This window comes from Nomascus leucogenys, chromosome 12, assembly GCF_006542625.1.
Source record: "Nomascus leucogenys isolate Asia chromosome 12, Asia_NLE_v1, whole genome shotgun sequence".
Classification (NCBI taxonomy): domain Eukaryota; kingdom Metazoa; phylum Chordata; class Mammalia; order Primates; family Hylobatidae; genus Nomascus; species Nomascus leucogenys.
Window position 1 is genome coordinate 42928742 of NC_044392.1, and position 14507 is coordinate 42943248.

At 36.1% G+C, this 14507-nt stretch overlaps 1 protein-coding gene across 1 annotated transcript; it reads left to right on the top strand.

Annotated features, from left to right (window-relative positions):
- Positions 1-6877: 6877 nt before the first annotated feature.
- Positions 6878-8491, top strand: LOC100587358 (olfactory receptor 10K2). The gene is made up of 2 exons (XM_030825013.1): positions 6878-7573; positions 8444-8491. The coding sequence occupies exons 1-2, from the start codon at positions 6878-6880 to the stop codon at positions 8489-8491; spliced, it is 744 nt and encodes a 247-aa protein (XP_030680873.1).
- Positions 8492-14507: the final 6016 nt, after the last annotated feature.

A 14507-nucleotide genomic window follows, 5' to 3' on the forward strand; every position in this document is an offset into this window, starting at 1 on the left:
CCAGTTAGAATGGCGATCATTAAAAAGTCAGGAAACAACATATGCTGGAGATGATGTGGAGAAATATGAACACTTTTACATTGCTGGTGGGAGTGTAAATTAGTTCAACCATTGTGGAAGATGGTGTGGCAATTCCTCAAGGATCTAGAACCAGAAATACCATTTAACCCAGCAATCCCATTGCTGGGTATATGTCCAAAGGATTACGAATCATTCTACTATTAAGACACACACACATGTATGTTTATTGCAGCACTATTCACAATAGCAAAGACTTGGAACCAACCCAAATGCTAATCAATGATAGACTGGATAAAGAAAATGTGGCATATATACACCATGGAATACTATGCAGCCATAAAAAGATGAGTTTATGTCCTTTGTAGGGTCGTGGATGAAACTGGAAACCACCATTCTCAGTAAACTAATACAGGAACAGAAAACCAAACACTGCATGTTCTCACTCATAAGTGGGAGTTGAACAACGAGAACACATGGACATAGGGAGAGGAACATCACACATTGAGGCCTGTCAGGGGTTGGGGGGTAGGGGAGGGATAGCATTATGAGAAATACCTAATGTAGATGATGGGTTGATGGGTAAGGCAAACCACCATGGCACACGTGTACCTATATATCAAACCTGCACGTTCTGCACATGTATCCCGGAACTCAATGTATAATAAAAAAAAAGAAATTATATTAATTGCCAGTTGAACAATGAGGAAAGTGGAAACCAGAAATATTGGAGATTAGAAAATGAATGATGGTATTTTTATTTAGCTGAGGGATTTATGTAGTTGGGGTATTGTTGAATACAACCATTTATTCACGCAACATTCAGCACATGTTTATTTAGTGTCTCATACATATAACAGCACACTATATTCATTTATGGATGACGGAGTAGAAAGGTAGAAAAAATCAACTCAGGGGTTAAGACGGTGAAATGAATCTTCCTCCAGCTTATTCTGAGCACAGTCTTCACTCTAAAAAGCCATTGCCCAGTTTACCTTCTCAGCCTAACAAAGAACTATCTTTCAATTATGAGTACAAAAAGATTTTCAGTTAAACCAACATGTTTTACAATACACCTATTATTGTAAAATGCCTGCATAAAAATTCTCTTTTGTCTCTTCAATAACATAACAAAATGAGAAATAAGCTTAAAATTAGTCACATTTTCTAAAATTGCTGCATCTGAGGATGGCTTAGAGCCTTCTGCTCCCTAAGCCCTAATGTCTGGGCCCCATTTTGAGCAATTGGGCATTTAGTGACTTGCCTCTATTTTCCACAATCAACTCAGTAGTTAATTAAACCCAGTGCAATGTCTCCATGGCAATGGCTATGGCATCAGGAGACCCACAGAAGAACCACTTGCTGCCAACAAATATAATGAAAATTCCTACTGCTTAATGGTGACTGTTAGCTGTGGCTTGTGATCTTTAGTCAATTGACATAAAATGACAGGAGACTGGTAACATTTGACTTCAGTCTGGGTCTAAGACCCTAGACCATCATCACATCTCTACCTCTGAGTAAAGATCAGTAGCCTGTGACCCATTTTGGCCTTTTTCCGTTCTACACGTCAACTTGAATTCTGTCTCTTGTAGCCTTTATGTCCCTGGCTTCTCTTAGAGAGAGGCAGAGGAAAATAGAAGCACTCTATGAATAATAGACATCCATCTTGCTTGGACTAAGCATCTACAACATTGAGAAACTGGGCAATGGACAGGAAATGAAAGTAAACATCTATTCTCCGGCAGGACTCACATTGCAGGTAAGAGAAGAAGGGTGATGAGCCCATGCAAGTACACTACCAGTAACAGAAAGAGAGACTCACAACTAAAGTACATCAAATAATGTTAATCAGGATTATTTAAGTTTTAAAGTGCTTTTCTGCAAAATTGTGCATATAAATTTTATATATTTTTAAATTAACTGATTCATTTTTCTTTCTAAATTTATATACGCACTCTTTTGGTTCTGATTTAATTTGACAGGACACTCAACAATATTTTAATTACAAAATTTTAAATAATGACGTTTTTGTAGAAAGGACTGTATTAGATAGGATCTACACAAAGATATAATACCTAATATATGGCTGAGAACTTAATAAATGCTCTGAAAATAGTTATAATTGACAGATATAAAGACTAAGAAACCCTGCCCTCTGGGAAACCAAAAACAGAAACAGGCAAAAACACTAGCACAAGGACGTAGACTTAGGAAAAGAACACCATAAGTAACTGCTGCCAATAAAGAGAAAGTAATTATCGATGAAATAAATATCTTCAGAAGGCAGGATAATACTGTGGCAATCACATTCTTCTGAAAGAGAAAAGACCTCTGTTCCGTTGCTAACACATCCACTCAGTTGCTTTCTAGTCTTAGAAACTTCATAGCACTCTCTGAAACTCAATTTCTGCATCTGTCCGATGAAACTACTAAGCTAGATCTTTAAGACCATATACAGCTGTAACTGTGACTCTGGCTTTCTGGAGACCTCTTGAGTAAGAAACAAGAACTACTGCAACATACCTTTCCCAGTCCTGAAAAGTGAAATGATCTTTATTTTATTAAATCCCTCCCAAAACCAACAAAGGTACAGGAAGCAGTATGAAAGGTATGTTCTTCTCAAAACTACCAGCGCTATCTGCCCCTTTTCAATTCCAAGTTATACTTACATAAATAATATCTGGGAAACCACTCAACTGTTAAAAAAAGCATTGTCTCATCCATTTTAAAGAAATCTTAAAAGTTAGTTTAGCTGACATCAGAATAAATGAACCCTACTATAAAGATGAAAAAATTGATTCAGACACATCAAAGTCCTATAGCTAATACACAGCAAAGTTGAAAACTGAGCCCATAACAAAACAGTAGCAGAAGTCTTTTCCTTTAAATGGCTTTATCTGGAAGGAGAGTGTTGAATACTGCTTTCCCTTTCTCACCACACACACACACACACACACACACAGATTGTACTGTAGTCTAGTGTTGGTTCCACCAGCTGTGTGAACTTAAGAGGAGTCCCCAAACTCTGATTCTCAAATTTCTTATCTTTATAATGAAGATATTAAAAGTAATAAATACTTCATAAGGTTGTTGTGAGGACCAAATGAGAGCATATATGTAACAGTATTTTCACCAAATCTAGAACAAACAGAGCATGTAATAAATGTCAACTTGCCTTACATTATGACAAGATAATTCTTAATTTTGATTAATAAACTCATGCCATAATTGTGTTCTATTTTTTCTTCCTGGAAACATCAAAAGCAATATTGATAGACTGATAAAATGGAATAATGCTCCCAAAAAAACATAATTGAGTTTATTTTTTCTTTGTTTTTGTCTACTTGTTTGCTAGTTTTTTGAGTTTGTGACCTCAACATGAAACATGAAGTTTATTGTAAGGAAACAGAAGAGAACAGGGAGAATAATTAGTGTCTCTTGTTTCATGGGCCTTTGTAAACTGACATTTTAATTCTGAAAGGCCAATTGACATTAAAAAAAGATTAGTTAGTTCAATCAAAATATCTAGATAAGTAATGTCATTTAGACTCAGCCAGTATTTTTATTAAAATTCTTACAGGAGAAATTCAAATACTACTTGTTCTTCAAAGCCTTCCCTAAAATTTTGGGTTTTTCCTCCAGATTTTCAGGACATTTTGTTTATACTTGTTTTATAATGTTTATAGGCTGTTTTATAATATGAATAGGTGTTTGAGTCTTTCTTCTCTGAGAAAAGGGCAATGATTTTATTCATAATTATATCTATAGTGCTTAGATAGTAGCAGAAATCATGAAATTGTAAAACATGAGAATTGTTAGACAATCTGCTCCAGTCTTTAGGAACTCAATAAATTGTTGAGATTGGTGCCTAAATATATATGGCCTCCCTCCAAGAGCAAAACAGAACTCCATGGAAAACCAAGTTACTTTCAGTCAGGTTTGGAGAGCCTCAAGGGAAGAATAATTTCTCTTAAATTTTCTCTTCCTTGGAAAATACAGAAAAATTAGTTTCAATAACTTGCCATGAGTTAAATGCTTATTACCTCACTAATGAAAATATTTCTAATACCAATACCTATAGAACAACAATAAAGTAATAAAACAGAAGTACTTACTAAGCACTCCTTATTTATGGGACAAATCTCTTTCATATATATTACCTGAATTAATTCTCATGATAGCCCAGGAGGCAGGAACTATTCTTACCGTACAAATGAGAAAATAAGCCTTAGAGAATTTATTAAGGTTTTACCACTAGAACTTGCCAGAGTCAGGATTAAAGCCTACATCTGTCTAAATTTAAAGCCTATTTTATTCCTACATTACTCAACTTTACATGTGCTTGTGAGAGTAAAATTTCAGATTCTATACATAGAAATTTATTAGTAGTACTAAAAACTAGAGAATATAGAATATAGAATTTGAAAGTTAATAGTATATTAGTAATAAATATGCCAACCACCTAGGCAATAAAAAAGAAAAAACCTTGTGCTAGATATTGAGTGAAGAACCAGAGGAATAAGAGAGAGGAGGAGGAGGGTATTTGTCCCTTTCATGGGGTTGAGGAAGGGAGTGATATAAAGTAGAATATGCAAGCAGAAAACATCCTTGTACTCTTCCAGAAGCAAGGAGAAGCAAATGTACTTACTTGCCCTATTTATATATTTAGATTAAAAGTTTTAGAAACTAAACAGTGCCTGTGTTATGATATTTCTCCAAGTACACTTAGTTCAGCCTTTTCATAACATATATAAAGAAACCCAGAAATAAATAAAAAATACATATCATTTTTCAAGAATGTATACAAGATTTGTCTCCTGAGTGCTCCTATAATTTCAAATGCATATCTATCATCTCAATCACCACATTTTTAATAACATCTTCTTCTGAATGTGTCTCACCCTTGAAACGAACTAGAGGCTCAGGACTGGGTCTTATTTAAATGTGTATCTTCATTGCAGACCCGGTAGCTGACACATTGTTATAATCACACTGCTTAATACATGTGTACTATCTGACACTCTTGATTTGGTAGTTCTTAGGTAACATAAAAATGCATTGTTATTAATTTTGTTGTTAATATTAGTTAAGGTAATTTTAGTAATATACTTTTTAATGGGATAATTGTAAGGTTATCTTTATGATTTTTCTCTCACTTATTTGAGTTCTAATATGCTCTAAAGAGCAGCAAATGTACTAGGAATTGGGAGTCATCTTAGGTACACAGAATTCTGATGACCAGATGCTCTCTTCAGTGCCAGTTTTCTATTGTAAACAGAGATTTCTCTTTCAGGTTTAAATGGGCCAGACTTAGTTTTATGTGGTGCAGACATTCTTAGCATTCTTGATACTGAGCAATTCTTGTGCCTAGTATGAAATAACACTGAGAATTTTCTTACTCTGTGAGTTCTAAGAAGTCTGTGCTGCCCATGAATAAAATAGATAATGTGGCAAGTTAACTCTCTTATTTATATAACAATCATTTATTGAGAAGGTGTTAAGTACTTAATATGGTTCTAGATGCTGAGGAGAGCTCAGGTAAAGATACATACAATTCACGTCTTTTCCTCAAAGGCACAAAATCTGGTAGAGAAAATAGATATAAGAACAATTCATTAGAATATTTCAAAATTAAGTAAATATCACATAATTTTGGCAATCAATGTCTTATGTGAGTTCTGAGGAAGAAACAACTCCTTTCACCAGGAGGTAGCAAGGAAGCTTTCAAAAAGGTAGATTTTAATGGAGGCTTCAGGAGAACCATAAAATATCTGTAAATAAAAGTGAATAACAAACGAATATGAGCAGGGAATAGAGGCAAGGAAGTACAGAACATATTTGGGCAATAGTGATATATCCCATAAAGGTTTGAAAATGAGCATAGAAACATAGTTTATTTCCCCAGAGGAAAGACTTTTGGAAACAATGAAGAGTTTGAACTCTATACTATAGCCATAAGTAAAATTTTTGAAGAGTGAAGCAATATAATACAATTTATATTTTAAAAGATTAGGCTGTCATCAGGGGAAAGATGGGTTGCAGAGATGTAACAGTGGCCATGGGAAAGGAGCCAAAATGTGACTTCAGAACGAGTTAAGGGAAGTGACGAAAATGGACAGAATCCTGAAGAAAGACTGTCGTCCTCCCTAACAGAGGAAAGACTCTGATATAGGTATTGGAGGAGGTATAGACATATTCCATCTTGAAATTAATGAATAGAAAGAAGAAGAGCATTTTTTTCCACTTTGGGACCAGGATAAAGCTACAGAAGAAAGAGCCAGCATAATAAAAGTATAACTGACAATTCCTGCCAGGAGGTAAGGAAAACACTGTTGAAGAGAATTTGCATCTAAGTTATGGAGAGATTAAAACTAAGAGTGGGGGTTTAGGTGTAAGGAGAATGACAATTAAGAACCATTGAGTTATAGATAACTATGGTATATTCAGATGGTTTACTTTGCAACTGCAGGAAAGATTTTTTTATGAGAGAATATGGATACAAGAAAGCCAGAAAGACAAGCTTTGCAAGATAATCTAAGAGTGAGAGGCTAAGAATCTGAGTAACAGCCTCATCATGGGAATGGAGGTGAAGGGCTATTTGAATCTGAAACATTTCAAGAACTGTTTGGCTATGGTGTTGGAACTACTATAGAGACTCAAAGTTTGATGAAAGCTTGCCTGATTTTAGCAACATCATGTCTTGGAAAAACAAGAGGGAGGAGAAAAGATGAGTTTAGAACTCAAAATCTGAAAACACATGCTGATGATCAATTTTCTGTGAATCTACTAATTTTCAGAGATTTCTTTTGGTGCTGACCTCTTCTCTCCTGAATTGTCTCCTGATGATGTATGCTCCATGGAGCGGGTCAATCAGACTGTGGTGAGAGAGTTCATCTTCCTCGGCTTCTCAACCCTGGCCAGGCTGCAGCAGCTGCTCTTTGTTATCTTCCTGCTCCTCTATCTGTTCACTCTGGGCACCAATGCAATCATCATTTCCACCATTGTGCTGGACAGGGCCCTTCATATCCCCATGTACTTCTTCCTTGCCATCCTCTCTTGCTCTGAGATTTGCTACACCTTCGTCATTGTACCCAAGATGCTGGTTGACCTGCTGTCCCAGAAGAAGACCATTTCTTTCCTGGGCTGTGCCATCCAAATGTTTTCCTTCCTCTTCCTTGGCTGCTCTCACTCCTTCCTGCTGGCAGTCATGGGTTATGATCGTTACGTGGCCATCTGTAACCCACTGCGCTACTCAGTGCTCATGGGACATGGGATGTGTATGGGACTAGTGGCTGCTGCCTGTGCCTGTGGCTTCACTGTTGCACAGATCATCACATCCTTGGTATTTCACCTGCCGTTTTATTCCTCCAATCAACTACATCACTTCTTCTGTGACATCTCTCCTGTCCTCAAGCTTGCATCTCACCATAACCACTTTAGTCAGATTGTCATCTTCATGCTCTGTACATTGGTCCTGGCTATCCCCTTATTGTTGATCTTGGTGTCCTATGTTCACATCCTCTCTGTCATACTTCAGTTTCCTTCCACATTGGGTAGGTGCAAAGCTTTTTCCACCTGTGTATCTCACCTCATTATTGTCACTGTCCACTATGGCTGTGCCTCCTTTATCTACTTAAGGCCTCAGTCCAACTACTCCTCAAGCCAGGATGCTCTAATATCAGTATCCTACACTATTATAACTCCATTGTTCAACCCAATGATTTATAGCTTGAGAAATAAAGAGTTCAAATCAGCTCTTTATAAAATTGTGAGAAGAACAATTTCCCTGTCGTGAAATTAATCTTGATTCTGGCCAGGCGCTGTTTCTCACGACTGTAATCCCAGCATTTTGGAAGGCTGAGGCAGGTGGATCATCTGAGGTCAGGAGTTCAAGACCAGCCTGGCCAACATAGTGAAATCCTGTCTCTACCAAAAAATACACAAATTCACCGGATGCCGTGGTGGGCTCCTGTAATCTCACCTACTCAGGAGCCTGAGACAGGAGAACCGCTTGAACCCAGGAGGCAGAAGGTTGCAGTGAGATTGTGTCACTGCACTCCAGCCTGGGTGACAGAGTAAGACTGTCTCAAAAAAAAAAAATCTTGATTCTGCTGTTTCCAAACTGTAAAGCACAAGTTATAATACAAATGATCAAGCAATTGCACATTATGTTCAGGAACAGAGATCATTTCCCTTCATTTCCAAATATAAAATTTAGAAAAATACAACTGCTTGCCACACTCACATGAATTATTGCCTATTGAAGGTTTTTTTTTTCAATTGAGTGAAAAATAACAGATGGTTATTATAGGAAAGCATATATATGTTCAGAATTTTAGGCTTTAGTAAATACTGTCACCCAATCTCAGCCAGGCTGAAAACTAACCCTGCAAAATGTGGCACAACCCTAACTCTCTGTTCTGGGACTCAGGAAGCTTCTATCTCTAGGATTTTTCTAGATGTTTTCTGAACCTCAGTCTTCCAAAATCATCAGATCACAATTGTTAAATGAGATACTGTTAAGTGCCATTACAATATTTGATGCATAAGATATATCCAAATAATGTTCAAGTTAGAAAATTATGAAAAGTTATCCATTTCCATGCTTCTAGTGTATTAATGAAATATGATCATTTCTAATTTTGCATGCAGTGGCACACATCTAAATTTGGTCAGCATACCCTGAAGATATTCACAGGGGAATGGATTAATGACAAGACCTAAAATCACCCAAAATGACCAGACAAGGCAAGCTAAAGCTTAAGTCAATTTCACTAAATATTCACCAACTCGAAAGCTTTGCCTATGGAACAATCAGTCTGTTCTCCATGCAACTCAAGAGTTTGCATGTACATTTGAGACCAGAACTTGAATTTGATATTTTCATTCTCTGCCCTTTTTGCAGTAGTGATAGCAAAAAGGAAGTTTCACAATATTGATGATTTCTCACATTATAACTCTTTTCAAGCTCCACCTGTCAATACAAGTCTCCTGATTGATTTATTTTGTTTCTAAGTTTTTTTCCTTTTCTTCCACCAGTCTCTTCATCAATGCCATATACCTTTTAGGGGTTGAAGCAGGAGGGAAGGAAGTGGAATGTTTTGTTCACAGGCCCTGTTTATTGTAGGACGTCTGCCAAGAATGTAAGTCAATTGCATTTCTTCCATTTCTTTGAAGCTTGAAACTTGCTGCTGATGGGGGTTGAAAATCACAGATCGATGCAAAATTAATTTCAGTGGCCCCCAAGTTGTCTCTTCCTTGGTCATATTGCCCACCCCAGGCCTCCAGTCTATTAAGTTGATTCATGAAAAGTAAATGAGTTAAGTTTAATGTGTTAATTATTTATATCTGCATCGTGTGCTACAGTTTAAAACTGTTACTTCATCTAAACTTTAGAGCACCCCTGGGAAGTATATATTATAATCGACATTTTGTAGATGAGAAAAATGACACTCAAACAAATAAAATGACTTGCTACTAATAAGTAAAAGAATTAATACTGAGTCCACATGATCTATTTTCTTTATTAATGCTTTTATAATGCTCTCACATGACCTCTTGAAAAGACTGTGATTTTTTAAATTAATGGAGTAGAATGTATAAGTATTCACCTTTAACAATAGAAGATTAAGCCATGCGTCATCTGTGGGAAGATATACTCTTGATGTTAAATAAATAGTCTTTTAAACCTTGTTCCTTTCCAAGAGCTGTGGATACTATTATTTTGGGGTCTGACACCACAACACTGACAAGTGGGCAGGATCACTTTGTGTTAAAAGATCATGAATATAAAAAATGACTCTCCTGGCATTTTATCCTTCCTCTTATTTTTTCCATGTGGGCCTGCACTCCCATGTGTTAAAACTGAACATCTTGCTCTCTCTGTTCCTCTTTTCACACGTGTGCGTACACACATATCTCTATTGTCCAGTCATATGTAACTTGCAGGAGAGTGGTAAGATTTTTAGATTTGTAGTTGGCTTTAGCAAGAGAGTAAAATCCCTTAGGCCTTCTAACTAGGCCACATATGCCTGTTTAGCTTATAGAGAAATCTGCACTTGAGTTTTAAGCATAAACTCAACCAATAATAATAAATTGATGTTTTGAGTTCCCATTCATCATAGTCTATTATGTATATATGTCTTTGAATACATTATAGGGAAGAGAAAAAGTTATACCAAGTTAGAATTATGGAATTTCTGTTACCTTGGCTACAAAAAAATTATAACAGCACTAAAACTAGATTTGTAGCCTATGAGATTGGCTTTCAACTGATTTTCTAAGACATCCTTTAACATTGAACAGATCAATGACAATCGAACTCATAAGACAGCTGTCACCAAGTGCCAGGACAAATACACATTTACACTAACAGAAGGCAACCCATGTAATAGGTGTTTTCAGTGCCCCATATAAACCAATATCCAACCCCTCAGATAAATTTTTATTTTCAAAAAAACATTTAGTGAAGAATCACATTCCACTCCAACTATCACCTTTAGATATCTCTTCCCAAACCCCTCCCCTAGACTGCCAGCCTCCTACTCCTTCAATTGATTCTACTTTCTCTTTCTCAAACCAAAAGCGTTTTTGAAAATAGATTCAACAGGTACATGTGCAGGTTTGTTACATAGATATATTGTGTGATGCTGAGGTTTGGGCTTCTAGTGTACTCAACACCCAAACAGTGAACATTGTACCCAATAGATAATTTTTCAACACTAACCTCCCTCTCACCCTCCCTCATGTGGAGTCCTCAGTGTCTGTCATTTCCATCTATATGTCCATGTGTACCCACTGTTTAGCTCCCACTTGTGAGAACATGTGCCAATCCTGAATCTCTACCAGAGTACCACTTCCGTTACTCCATCTTATGCTGAGCGTTCCATTTCTCCCACATACCATGGAAGTCTAATGTGCTTACCCACACCCAATATTCAATGTTATATTCTGGTGTGTCTGAGGCTCTAACTCTCAAGGGTAAGCCAATAAAACAAAAGTAATGGCAATTATTTCAAACAGAACTGGTTTAATATAGGGAATTGCTTACATGAGTGTGAAAATTTGTAAAAGCAAAAAGGGATGCTAGGGGAACACATATGCATAATTAAGGAAAATGGCTACTCTGCTTAGACTTGCAATGGATGGAGAAAATGTGGTGTTAATAGAAACCAGGAGTTCAGAGAAGAAACCTTGGAGGTCCAATGCTAGAACCTTCCAGGAGTGGGAATGGCCTGACAGTTGATTAAGTGATCTATTGGGTATACCCAGTGGGTGTGGGAGCATGCAGTAGTATCATGATTACCCAGAGGACTGGTGTGGATGTGGCTGGTACCTCTGAGGGAACACAGCAAGACTGGCACTAAGAGTGTTAAAGGAAACTGGAGGCTGGATCCACAGCTATCTACTGCTGCTAGGAAATGCCAACAGGAGCTGGAAGCAGAAGGGAAGCACCTTCTCTTACATCCTTTTTTTCAGTGTTTAATAAGTATCAAAAGCCAGAAGGCAAGAGAGTTAAAGAAAAGGCAATTTGCAAAATATAGAAGAATGGGGTATTGCTGAGGGGCAACAGGTAAATAACTGTCATAGAAGGCATTTATACCGAGGAAGATGAGTAGGTTTGTGTTCAGCAATAAAGGGTCTTCCACATCAAGGATATATCTTCCATACAAGTTAGTGAGAGGTTATTTAAAGATACAGTTTGTTTTCCTATGCATTAATGTATAACAGTCTTAACGGTTACAAAGATCAAGAGTTAATTAGGTTGATTGGGTAGATAATACTCAAAGAAAAAATCCAACTCATAATTATTCTAAATCAGTTTATTTCCTGCTGATTTTAGTGAGATATTAATAGTTTCACACATTTTTTAGAAAGTCAGCCATTGTAAAATAAAACGTTTAGTTTTACATAGGCTAGCTGAGTCCTGGACACTTTTCTGGGACAGTAGGGATCTTTCATTTGAAAAGGCTATTCCTTACAAAAGTGCCCATGCACATTTAAAAATGTGTAGAGCTATCCTCTTCTTATAATCCCTCATGATTAAATTGTGCCTGTGGTTGGGCATGGAGGCTCACACCTGCAATCCCAGCTACTGGAGAAGCTGAGGCAGGAGGATAACTTGAGGCCAGGAGCTTGAGACCAGCCTGGACAACAAAATGACTCCCCACTCATCTCTAAAGTAAATAAATACATAAATTAGCTCGGCATGTTGGCAGATCTGTAGTCCCAGCTACTCGGGAGGCTGAGGTAGGAGAATTGCTTGAGTTCAGGAGTTTGAGGCTGCAGTGCGCTATGATTGCCTCACTGCACTCCAGCCTGAAAAAATAAAAATAAAATAAAATGCGTCTGTAGCACAAGTATACATGTTTTTAATAGGATGTTGAGTCCAGTGACCAGAAAATGTAGTATGAGTACATGTAATGGGAGTAGTAATTAAATCATGGCAAAATAAGATTTTAGAAAGTCATTCTCTAGCAAATTACCTGACACTAACTGACTCAACTTCCGTGCATTGATTCATTGTCTCTCAATGCTCAGTGAGGTGACTTCCTATGTCCTTCCCCCAAAACCTCTGTGATTCCTGAGATGATTTTCCCAACCATTCCACTCTACTTTTAACTTTCCATCATGAAAACCTTTTGGAATTTGATTCCACTTTTTTTGCTTCTTCACTTTCATGTCTTAGGAAAGCTGTTCATTTCCTTTGATTAATCTTTATTAGCAAGGTAGAAGGAACTGGTGTTAAAACATAATGCAGTAATCATTCCCAAAGGATATGATAGCACCTCTACAAAGCAGATGTTGTATGTGTGGTTGGCAAGAGACCAAAGGGGACATCACTGGTCATCAGTGGGGAAACAGCTCAGAAGGACCCGGAGAAGAGACAAACTCCACAGAGCAGTGATTCAACAAAGTAGGGGAATGTGCTAGAAACCACAGAACTCTGATAGTTTAAGAGTAAATCCCTGAACACCCTACAAATGAGGAAAGCAAGAGGACAGTGTAAGGTATGAGATATATGAGATCCTTTAGGGAGCTCAACACACCTGTGTGAGGTAGATGGAAAGTGGTTGAAAAATAGGAAATTTAAATTAGTCAGCTCACAGAACTTCCAGAAACACATTTAACAATTTCTAGTGAAGGCCTATTAAAGTGAAGCCATTAAAAACTTTTCATAGGAATACAGAATGAAAAATGAATGAATACAGGCACACATTATACAAGGATAGGATTTCTCAATTTTTAGAGATGCCAATTAATTCTTATTTCACTTCAAAATTTAAATAAATTCCAATCAAATACCTATTTTTCATAATATGATAAATATCCTTGAATTTCAAGTGCAAGATTGGTCATGAATTAATATTCAAAGAGCTTCTAAAGAATAGTGATAAGATTTGCTCTGACAGAAAGTAAAATGTACTATAAAATAACTACTCAACCAGTGTGATATTAGAGCAAACTATACACACAAATCGAAGCACAGAATGGAATATTCAAAAGTAATATTCAATTAGTGAGGAAAGGTTATTTTTTAAAGAAATAGAAGTATGCACATTGTTTAATACTAAAGTATGCCAATTAGATTATGTTCACAATATAATCTAAAATAAAATAGATCAGATATTACCATATTTTCAAAATTATAGTGAGTTGAAAAGCAAATTTGGGTAAATGCATCTAATGTTGGAGAGTTCTCTAAACATAGACGAGCTCTACAAACATGAAAATAGAAGTTGTAAGCATGAAGGAAAAGATTTGAATGTGTAAATTATTTATATAACAATATGAAGTGGCTATTAAATAAAACTTAAAAATGAGTAAAAAATATTTTAAACACTTATGAAAGATAATTACTTCTTTAATGTAGAAAGAAATGTAAATATCATAAAAGTAAAGCCAAATAATTTTTAAATGAAAAATATAAATAAATAAGCATTTCTAAAAGAAGAAATCATAGTCAATTTTTAGAAGAATTTTGAAAAATGTCCAATTGCATAAACAATTGAAGTAATGCAATTTAAAACAAAGAATTATCACTCTGCTGCATCAATCAAATTTTTTCTAAATTAATGATTTTATTGTTCTGGAAATGAGACTTTTGATTACGCATTATCTTTATGTGGACACTGACACACGCTTTCTAAAGGCCAGCTTACAATATGTATCAAAAATCAAAAAAATGTACGTAGACCCGGAATTACTATTTTTTAAATTTCTTCAGAAGTAATAATTAATAAGGATTAAGTATTGCTGTATCTCAAGGTATTTTTTTAAGTCGCAGTGTGGTAAAATGTGCAAAACTTAAAAGTCCAAGGCTAACTATAATGCTATGCAATAATTTATGATATTATTATAGGTCTATATTTATTGATGTAGAAACATATTTTCCATGTATTCTATATAAAAAGATAGAAAAAGATGCAGATAATACGATCTCTTCTTTTAAAAATATTACATATGTTTGTTTTGTTGGGGAGTTA